This window comes from Ochlerotatus camptorhynchus, unplaced genomic scaffold, assembly GCF_037179485.1.
Source record: "Ochlerotatus camptorhynchus isolate MF236.1 unplaced genomic scaffold, CSIRO-AGI_Acam_v1.1 ptg000238l, whole genome shotgun sequence".
In the NCBI taxonomy this organism is placed as follows: Eukaryota; Metazoa; Arthropoda; class Insecta; order Diptera; family Culicidae; genus Ochlerotatus; species Ochlerotatus camptorhynchus.
The window spans coordinates 253,226-264,610 of NW_027040728.1; the positions used below are offsets into that span (position 1 = coordinate 253,226).

The following is an 11,385-nucleotide window of genomic DNA, read 5'->3' on the forward strand; positions in this document are numbered from 1 at the left end:
CAGCTCTATTCATTTTATTGTATCTTCTTTTTACCTTCTTCTTAATAACTCGTTCTATGCTACACACATTTTCGTTATACGTATCATAATGCATATATCTTGAATATTCTCGTAAGCCTGGAAGTGCCATCAATGTTGAGCAAAAAAGAAGACCAGTAAGTAATGATTGTATTGATCGCTAAAATAATGCGCATTGAAAGCCGTAGCGAGCAGCATCTAGACATCCATGTGTCGTATAGTATTCGTTTCGTGACAAATTTATTCATTTGATTCTGATTTATATTTATTTATTCATAAGTTCATATCATACCTAAGCAAATAAACTCACCGCTTATGCTTTGCTTTTCAAACTATCAGTAATTTGCGTGTTGATTGTACACAGCTGGTGCCTTTTCATCAATTATTTTGTATATAGTTTTTAAGCGGCTTAGATGCTATGCTTTGATGAACTCAGTTAAATTAAAAAAAAATCTATCGTTTAACGGATTACCGCTGATTAAGACAACTATAAATTACGGAAACTAATATCTTTGCCTTTTTTGTTTCATGGTGTCAGTGGATTTTGAATTCTGGATAGCTCAATCAACTTATTTCACTCCTAGGCTCTCCTTTTAAATCTATGATCGATCGGATTAGCATAACACATCGCGTAGGAGAAGTGCACTTATTATGGCACTATTTAAAAATAGCTGTACCAGTCATGTGATACCTATGTGATTTAAATGGGTAGGGCCAACAACTGGTACCATTGAGATTATATGCTTATGCTATAGCCGGAGTATATGCAATAACTGGATCACTTACCCTATATTTCTCTATCTAGGGTCTAAAGAGCATCAATCATTTACTCTAATAATTTTTTTTTCCTATTTAATTTCTGGAAATCAATATTAAGTTATATTTCAAACATCTGATCAATAAACCTGAGGCGATCAATATTCAATATTTTAAATACAATGAGTTAAGAATAATTGTAATAAGCAGATCGAAATGGGCATATTTGTTGCAAGATCCCCTTTGCGATTCCTACGGCAGCTGATCCAGTTCCTCCAATAATGGTAGAAAGGGTTTTCTAAACCAGTGTTTTATTTCGTGAATGTGTTGATTGATCATCATGAAATGCATAAGAATTTAATTTTTTTCTTATATAAAATATGCTTTCTTATTAGGTTTATGAATTGTTTACTACTCATTAGAGTATGTTTAATATTATTCAGTTCCAATGGTACTGTCTTGTACCCTAATTACCCGTTTTTGTAGATATGCTCAATGAGTGTGCTTTGCCAACTTTCCACGTGCCTCTAAAATATGCTACCCTTGATTGTCTGTAATTTTTAAAGTCCTAATCAACAAATTTCTAGCTTTTAATCATCAGCTCCTGAACGAAAAAGATTATATTGAAATATAAATGCCTAAAATTTTAAATTTTATGACTTTAGGTTACCAACGCATGTGTGCTTAACCTGCTCATTATGCCTCTTCCTCCTATTTGACAATGTATAAAGGCGTGACACTGAAAAAATGCTAATAGAAGCACGAACGCTGATTGACAAGAATAGGGAGAAAAGGTGTAAAACGCGTTGATGGGGTAATACTTGCCACTACAATATTTCGCTTAATAGACACTTTGGTCAACTTTTTACTGCACCAAAAGGTAGTATTTTGGGGTTAAATGCTATTCTAATCTATAAAAATTATAAAAGTTTATTTGAGTGCCTTTCGATGCAAGATTTGTTCAACGGTTTGTAAGATCATTCCTTACAATTCAAACTGAACAATGCATTAGGTCCTAAGTAACATTGATCGATTCTCTTCATCGACTTCCTCTTTCGTTAATAACTTGGGTACTGGACAGTTTTTTGTCGTGTTTTTATATATAATTAGCTGGGAATGTCTCAACATGGCCGTGAGGATTCAAAGAGAAAGCCGACGAAGAGAATCTGTTAATGTTACTCAGGACCTAATGCATTTTTCAACTTGAATTGATATTTGAATTAACTTGCTGCATTACCTGTTCGCTCTTAGCAGACGACACAAGCACTCATTGTTTGAAGTACGTCCGCTTTTGCCGTAGACCCGTTGGACGCAAAAGAACTGGATATGTCCGTTGAAATAAAGCTCACTATAAGCTTCGCACAAGGCTCGGCGAGATCATATATGTATGAAATTGCAAACTTCGTGATAGTGCTAGACGCGGATCCCACTCAGATGATCGCTACATATCGCATTGTGGAGGAAATTCTATGTTTATCAAGTTTAAATCAGAAGATTTGGTGCTTCATTGTCTGCTAAACAACCGTGAACAATAAACTTTTCATTGTCGTATGTCGCCTGCTGGGGACACAGCTCAATAAGTAAGAGTGTACGACCTCCCACCAGAAGTCTCGGATAGCGATTGGTGTTAGCGAAATACGGTGATGTAAAGCACGTTGTTAGGGAGAATTTCCCAGCTGCCTTGGGTCTATATATGCATTTCCTTAATAGAAAGGGGAACATATTCTATCAAGAAAGCCACAATTTGTGTGGATAAATTCCTGCCCATGCGGAAGGATTGGAAGCAGCCAGCACAACAACGAACGGAAGAAGAAAACCATCAATGGAATAAGGAAGAGACCAGAACGTACGCTGGTGTAGTGAGTGAAAGTGCATCGCCAAACGAGGAAGCGGTCAAGGTCGGGAAGATGAGGTGATGGTGATGGCTGTGACATCCCCGGACAGCGAGAATAACAATGGAGAGGATGCAAGGGCCTGAGAAACATGATGCGCATTACTACCACAAATTCGAGATGTGGACTTTACGAAGCGGAGGCCAAGCGGCGAGAGCTGCTGAAGGAAAAACAATTGGAAGAAGCAAAGGTGTTGAGGGCACGGGGGAAAGCGGCAGCTAAGCTCGAGTCACTTCCAAGTAAGAGTAAGAAGAACTGATAAAAATGTCCCTCATTAATATTTTTTTGTAATTATATAATTATGAAATGGTTTTCGGCTCCGTGGACATTTGAGCCAAAAAAAATAAACTAGTTGAAAAAAAAACATGCTACATTACCACTTTAGTGTCTGTGTGAAATCAGAATGTTTTTCGATCAAAAATTAGAGTTTTTTATGCTAAAAGTTCTGATCTGATAGTGGGGCAATATGCGCTGTGTTGTGTTCCTAAACATCCGTTGACGTTTAAATTTCTGTTATGAGTTACGTAAAACAGGAGCTACAGATAGCGAGAACCTTATAAAAGTGTTTTAAATGCAGCCTAAATGTATACTTCCCGCAATACAAATGTACGAATAGTGCATGAATGTATGCAACCTACATAATATCTAGGAAAAAGCATAACACTAAGACCCATATTACCCTTGCCAGTTACGCTATTACCCACGAAAAATAAAAACGTTATTTTGAGAAGTTTTTTTTTGTAATATAATTTTCTCGGTGATGGATATATATTTTCACATGAAATTTTTGGTAACCTCATGAAGGGTATTCAGACTAATGAATGTGCTGAAATAGAATGTTTATTTATGATTAAAATGTAGTGCAAATCGATCATTTCCTTAGAGGGCACATATCACCCAACGTTCCCCACTGTAAATTTCCATATCTACTTTGACCTATTCGTTTAATCGACGTCCTCTTTTGTTGATTCCTGTTGTACAAACAGATATCGCGCAATTTCTGCCACAATTTCAGTTCGATGAAGGAGGTTTTAATCTAGAGTCCAGAACGTCAAACACAACAAGGAAGGTTTTTTACAGCTAAGTTATTAACAAAAAAATAAGTTGATGAAGAGAATCGATCAAAGTAGACAGAACCTTTTGAAATTTTTGACTGTTCATATCATAAAAAAAGAGTCGACTCAAAGACTGAGAAATAACTTTTGAGCATTTTCAGTTGGAGTGTATTCAATAGATTTAACCTGTCAAAAACGACTCATGAAGTAATTACCTCCAAAAGTGGAATATATCATTCAGAATCATAAGGACCTAACTGCGACGATCGATTCGCTTCATCGATGTTCTCGTTGTATTCCTACAGTTAAGTAAACCAATGTTCCGATATTTTTCCAATTCAATATAGTAAAATGTTTGATTAGTTAGCGTACGCATTGCAGCGAGAAATGTTATCCAAGAGAAAGTAACTCGATAACGAAAATCCCTTAAGAGACCCTTTTGATTCAGAACAATTGCAATATAATTATTGAGCGGCTCCTACTTTCAATCGCTCCTTTCATTCAAAGGGATATTCGTGTTATGAAGAAGAAATAAAATCAAGGAGTGAGAAATAATAATAAAGCATTTAAGTTGAAATGTTTATTACATTTACTATTTTCATCTATTATTTTATCTTTCAAAGAACAACGCATGTTAAAGAAGAACTACTGTCCATTTCATCCTTTGAGCATTCGACCTTTTGTCTATCGTCCTTTTATCGTTCTATCGACCTTTTGTCATTTTACCTTTAGTTCGTTCGCCTTTTGGCCATTTTGGCTTTTTGTCCGTTTAGACCTTTTGTCCATTCGTTCTTTATTTTTCCTATTTGACCTTTTGTCCATTCGACCTTTTGTCCATTCGACCTTTCGTCCTATTCTAATCTAATCTTATCTAATAAAAGCGCAGCCAGTACGAGAAAGCAGCTTGGAAATTAATTAGGTTGGATAACGCCTAATCATGTTTCATGTCAACATTAATGGTGGCAGCATATCTGAAAAAAAAAAACATCAAAGCGATCAAGGCATTAAGATTTTTTGCATTATATTGTAATTTTTTACCGAATATGGAACATCGGTAATCGGTTCGATAATTTTTTGTTATTTTACATAGGGGAAAAGTTGGCTTCGGCAATACTTTAACCTATTATCGTCAGGGGGGTAAACAACGTCCTTTAGAGCTCAATTTTGGCATGTGGATACATTGTGTTTCAGAGCAACTATTTGCCAAATTTGAGTGCTCTAGGATTTTGTTTACCCCCTGACGATAATAGGTTAAGGTATTGCCAAAGCCAACATTTCCCCTACCTGTCAAAATTTACTGCATTCCGCATTGTAAATTTTGCTGAATGATTGGTAAAGTTTACAATACCGTTCCGTAAGATTATTACTAACAGTTTATTGTTTTTTTTTGTGTGTTTTTGATAGTAAAACACCTACGTATACAAATTGTGTTCTGCTGAGAACCCGGACAAAGTTATCGACAACAAACTCTGGGAGCTGAACCAACAACTGTGGAAAATCTCAATGATGAAAACAAGCGCACACATTGCTAATTTTCAGCTGAGGGGAACATTTTCCATCAGGCATGGAAAATCATTTGCATTCATTGCATTGCATTCATAACAAAACCTACAAAAGCTCCATACATACAACAATATTTTTACAGTATAGTTCGCCACACTTTTTACAGTTTTGCAGAATTGAAGCCATTTACAGTTTGTAAATTTGTATGTACAGTTTTCGGTAAACTTCTGTAAATTACATAAATTCAGCATTTTTCATTGCGAAAAGTTGGTAAAACACCACATTTTACAAAACTTTCGGTTAACAATATATTTTACCAAATGAATGCAGCAAAGAAAGTACCGAACAAAATTTAAGAAATTTTATGAGTACTGCTTTGCATTTGCGGCAAAGATGATTCTGTGATATAATTCGAGCTTAAATAAATATATTTAAACAGCTATGCATACCATGTAGTGAAAAAATGCGTGTACATACCTTACCAAACGCTCCGAGCTATGTAAGAGTGAATATAACCAAGGTTGCAAATACTCATTTCAGCTAAAACAATGTTTTTTTTTTAATTATGATATACCTAATTAGATACTATGATAATATTTTGAATTGGTAAGATACAAGAAGAGGTTGCAAAGAATGTGTTTGACATATTAAACTTGTTTATTTCACTTTATGAGAGTCACAATCAGCGATTTTTCACACACACTCACTCACTCACTCACTCACTCACGCTGATTGTGACTCATAGAAAGCAAAATTTACAGGTTTTATGTTACAAACGCATACTTTGTAACCTCTTCTTGTAAGTTATAAGTAAAACATGTCATTATACCATCTTTTGGTTTTATTATTCCGAAAAACATTTAGCTGAAATGAGTATTTGCAAGCTTGAATGTAACAATAATGGTATTTATTATAAAGTAAAATGGAAGGATCTCACCAAATGCCTCCAATGTACATCAAATTTCTAATGTACATTAGCGGAAGAATGTTTCCGGCACATGAAACACCACAAAACACTTAAGTTTAGTTCTTCCTCGGTAACACGATCCCAGATGAATCGTCGTGGGTTCTGTGGCTTGAAACGTAAAACTTGTAGGATCTGAACACCGTCGCTGAGTTGCATCTGATCTATCTTCCGTTGCACTTGATTGGCCGTTTGCACCAAAAATTGAGCTGCTCGTGGGTAAGAATAACTTAAAGTTCAGTTTTGCTGGCGATCCAGAATCGAGCAATTGTATCCTAGTCCATCTATGGAAAAAAAAGTTCTCCCACGCTCTCATTCAACATCTCCGCATATATATTTTTAACTTTCTGTGAACTCCTCGACCCTGCACCGCCTACGGATAAAACATTCCTCTGGAAAGATGATTCAGATTTATGCTTGTTCGCCAAGTAAAACCGTACATAACACGTTTGGCCCTCACCATAAGTAAGGCGGGTGGTGTTGAGTTCAAAAATTAACAACTCAGTGCCAACATTTCAAAGGGGCGTAATTGCTTTTGTAAACAATGACAATTTCTCGCGAATGAAATCTCACCTCTCCAAAATTACAATGCTAGCTGGTAGAGGAAACATTCCTCTACCTACTGGTGTCATTATTTTTCATGAGTGAGCTTTTATTCGCGAGAAATCGACGGCTAAAGCCATTGTTTACAAATGCAATTACGCCCCTTTGAAATGTTGATACTGAACTGTTCTGGGTTAACTCAAATTGACTTCCAGTTTGCAGTTAAGTTGTTCCCAATTATACAAAGGTTCACACCGTGAAAGTGCCACCTATAAATGTGAAAGTGACTCGTTCCCCATGTACAGTTTGCCGATTTTTACAATTCAAACATCAAGCCTTTAGCGGCACCCCTTCCCGTGTACCAAGTGGTTTTAAATTTAGAGTGGGTGTTTCTGTTTTGGGGTCAGCCATGCAAGGTTTAAAATTCTAGCAGCGACTTGTTTTGGACTACTCTAGCATACATTTACATAGCTGATTATTTTATTTCAATATTTGTCACAAATATAAGAAAGGGTAACCTTATGAAGCTTGTTTGGAGTTCACTGATGGAAGAGAGTTGCTATCATATGTAAGTGCTAGCGTCTTTGTTTTGAGGATTTTTTTCAGATTATCGTGGTGTTTAGTTCCGTTAAATTGTAGAAAAATAATAGTAACACTCACGAACACTACAGTGTTGTGCAGTTTTATCCGAAGTCAAACTCTCTGATAGGCAAAGATAGTACAGCTTACCGTAAAACGCAGCAATCCACCCCACCGAAAATTGCAAAATCCGAGATGGACGAACAACTGCCTGTTGGGAGGCCATGAGAGGTGGCGATAGAGATGGCCATTTTGAATGGATGTTGAATCACATTCACTGACCGACAGCCTGGAGCAATGACCCAATGACTAACTCAACTTTGAAATTGAACATTTCTGATCGTAAGACAACCAGTGAAAAGTGTGAGGAGAGAGTCACGGATAGACGGATAGCAGGACCCCGCTGTATTTAGTTCAGATCCTGTACTATGTGAAGGTCCGGTAGACGTACCAGAAGGTTACATTGTCGCTGTCTGCCGGCCCGAGTACGTAACCAACTCGTAGGCCCAGGACGTGTAACCCGGTGCTCGCCATCGCCACCCCGTACAATTACAGCAAGCGCACGAAGGACCTCCAGAGATAAAGCGAACGGCGACCGAGGACATGCAATAATTTTTTTAAGTTGAGTAGTGAAGTGCTTGTGAAGTTTTTTTTCTGTGTGTCACGTGCGATTATTCCTTGCCCCGCGGAACAGCAATCGATATGCGTTCCGACCCTGAGGTAATTGAGGTCAGGGAGTCTCAGAAGTGCTCCTGACTGAGGTGGCTGAGACTTACACATTTTATGAAATGGATAAAACCCAAATACATCTTTAGAAGGGATATAAAACTGATCATGCGTTGATTTGCTCGATATGTGGGGTCCAGATGGAGTTGTATACTTATTTTGCGTGATTGTATCATACGTAGCGACGATACAAATACTTATGGCAAATAAAAAAAGCTTTCACAATTGCTTCCAGTCAACATTGCACCTGCACTAATGCAACAAAGCACAATTGCAGGAAACAGTTGTTCGGTTAGACACTAATTCCTTCAAAACACCAAAAGTAGACTTTTCTATGAAGGAGCCGAAAATTCTGACTTGATAACTTATTTATGCAAATGTAAGAGTTTAATGTGTAATCTATAGTGATTCAAATGTTTTGGTCAATATTTTATATTTATAGATTGTCAATCAAAAGTTGGACATCAAGGCCGAGAGCAAAGTGGGCTCACTCGAAAACATCAAGCACAAACCAGGAGGCGGCGGTGTTAAGATATTTGATGACAAGGATTATTTGAAGCAAATTGATCACCCAGTGGGACTTACACCACCGTCACAGGTAAAATCGGGTTCGAGAGAATTCCTTCTTTATTGAGAAAGTCTCGTCTACCGAGTGAAGAATTTCCCTTTCTTGTCCAATGTCAGCCGCAAGCCTAGCTTCCTAGAGCTGTATTGCGTTTCTTCCATGTAGCATTCTTCCAGACCCTATTTTTTAAATTTTGGTGAAATTATAGCTAGCTAAAACTGTACAAGCCTTTCGATTGGCAATTGATGATTGGTAATATAAAATGTAGATTTGTCCTTTTCATCGTTCAATCATATGTTCTGTTCTCAGGTTGCTTTATAAACGTCGTCTATTAATTGGGTATTTTTGCTTCCCTCTGATTTTGTTTCATAGGACTATATGTACAAGTTTTATTGAAACAAATATGATCCATGTACAGCCAGGTAGATGAAAGTTCAACAAATAGTCCCTAAACCTACGTAAATACGAAAAAAAAGTTCAAGTTTTTTAGTTGTCTGATTGTAAGTTTCCTCCGTCTTTATTTTCCAAAAAAAGAGTGCCTTTAGGATTTCAATTTGTACTTTGAGTTTCAAAAGGATTGTCCTTGCATTCATTAGTAACATCTAATATAAAGTCACCTTTAATCAAACGCAAACAAAACTTTTTAACAAAACACGCTGTACAGAACACGGCATGATTGAAAAGTAGAACACCATTTCTTTGGCAGTTGATCACTTTCAAAATCACTTTTTTACACATTTCGCAGAGTCCAACATCAAACGATGACGAGAATTATGGGGACATCGCAGCAGCAATTGCACAGCCCAATACTTCAACCATCACCGCTACTAATATTGACTAAACCTCACGCTATTACAATTGCTTACTCACAATTTTGCAATAGATTCATCTCACTAACGTAAACTTTGGTTTGGAATATAATTATATTGATTGCAATTAGCTAGAAGTAGCTTGTATTTAGTTAGAGAGTGAAATTTTTATAAGTAATCGAATTTTGTACTAATTGAAAACACATAATAAGCTAGTAACTCACGCCTGATATTTACAATGTACGTACAAAATGTAAGCAAATCACGTCAAAATAATTAGAAAATTGCACACCGCTGACCTTGAAGCATTGCCTAACATGGGAAGATTCAGTTATATTTATATGTTTGAAAGGTACTGACTTACCATAAAATGATAAGACAATTTTGAGTTCTTTAGTATTGAAGTATTTTGTCACCAGGCTTTTCTTCCACTCTTTTGATGATTTTAGAGGAATAAAAGATTTGTTAGTGTAAGTAATGCTAATATTCAGATAGAGACACACAGTTTAAAAATATATCTTATTTTGAAGATGAAGTTGACACAGTTGTAACACTACATTTTTTAAAATAATAATAACATTTAAGAACACTTTATTATTGAAACTATATTAGGCTTTTTTCACTTGCAATAGGTACTTTATAAATAATCGTTTCATTCATGCTTACCCTCCATATTGACAGTGTTTTTTTTATAAACAAGCAACCTGGCTACTGTACCCTTGTAACCTAAGATTCTTCTTTTTGTTTCCGTTTTTTTGTGGTTTTGATAATTTGTTTGATTGTTATTTTTTCTATTTTTTTATGGATTGACTTTGTGTTCGATTACTTTCGCTTATGTTTAATCAATTTATTTTTGTTCTGATTTATTCTTTCTATTTCGTTTTAGTCCCCAGTTCCGGAATTCAACTAAAATTCATACTATTAAGCATTATTCCTGAGTCCTGCGATTAGAACAAATCAATGATGCCAACAACTGATGAACCAATTACATAAAAAATAAATACAATGTAGTTTAAACTCGGCTTCGTTAATTAGTTTTAAGTTTCTGCGTTGTATGAGCAATGGTAAATCACAAGTCAAACTTTGACCGTATCTGCTGCACCAATTGAATCGATGTTTCAAGTTTTTCGTTCGGATCACTTTTATTAAATTTACCAAGATTATAATTGAAATTACACAGAGGGTCAGAGTAACCTTGACAAAGATCTAAGTTTAAGGATTACTAGCAAAAGGTAGTTTTCTGTTGCAATTATCGTCAGTTGCCCTCATTAGTAACCTATTTTTGATTTGAACCTCAGAAGTTCAATGCTATATTATCTTTTGTAGAGTATTTTCTAGTCGAATGTTGAGTTTAGTAGCATGAAGAGCAGAAGACTCAAGAGCGGATGTTTGACCATTTCCTTTCAAGCTGACGATTGTATTTCATAAATATGATTATACTGAAAGAAAATTTGTCATTTTGATATTCTATCTGCATACAAAAGTCACGCGCTATACAAGAAAATTAGCATTAGCATTAAATGATATATTCATATTTATGGGAAAAAAAATGCTAGCATATATTTAAAATTCACGGTTGGATGGAGCATTTTCAATTCATTTAAATAAAAATATTAAAACCAACCAAACTACCATCATTGATAAAAAGCAAAACAAAAACAAGTATGGATGTACCATTTACTATTAGTCTTGAATGAATGAGAAATAAATCATTGAAAATATGAAAACCTTGTATTGTATTTGTTTATAAGTAATCACATTGTTTTATTTGGCTTTAGGCTTTCCAAAAAATACGATATCTAAAAATACAAATCATAAAAAAATGAACTTGGCTTATGTTGCGTTCAGACTATATGGTATATTTCATAGATAAACCTGACATCAAATGCCATAACTATTAATCGCAGATTGATGCAAGCGTACCTATATCTCGTCTATGCTGCGTAATATAAGCTATAGTCTGAAAGTAGCAGTA

General features: G+C 35.7%; 1 protein-coding gene across 3 annotated transcripts in view; it reads left to right on the plus strand.

The window, feature by feature from the left end:
* tau (microtubule-associated protein tau) overlaps window positions 1–10,942 on the plus strand; it is an 85,204-nt gene extending 74,262 nt beyond the window's left edge. The window contains exons 6-8 of one of the 3 annotated variants that reach the window (XR_010517787.1): window positions 8,479–8,634; window positions 8,974–9,101; window positions 10,297–10,942. Coding sequence is in view for 2 of the 3 variants with exons in the window: in XM_065225821.1 (XP_065081893.1) it covers window positions 8,479–8,634; window positions 9,347–9,442 (252 nt within the window). In the remaining variant the exon portion in view is untranslated. Of the gene's footprint in view, window positions 1–8,478; window positions 8,635–8,973; window positions 9,102–9,346 lie in introns of all 3 variants that reach the window. The other 2 variants (XM_065225822.1, XM_065225821.1) reach the window with 2 other exon arrangements.
* The last annotated feature ends 443 nt before the right edge of the window (window positions 10,943–11,385 follow it).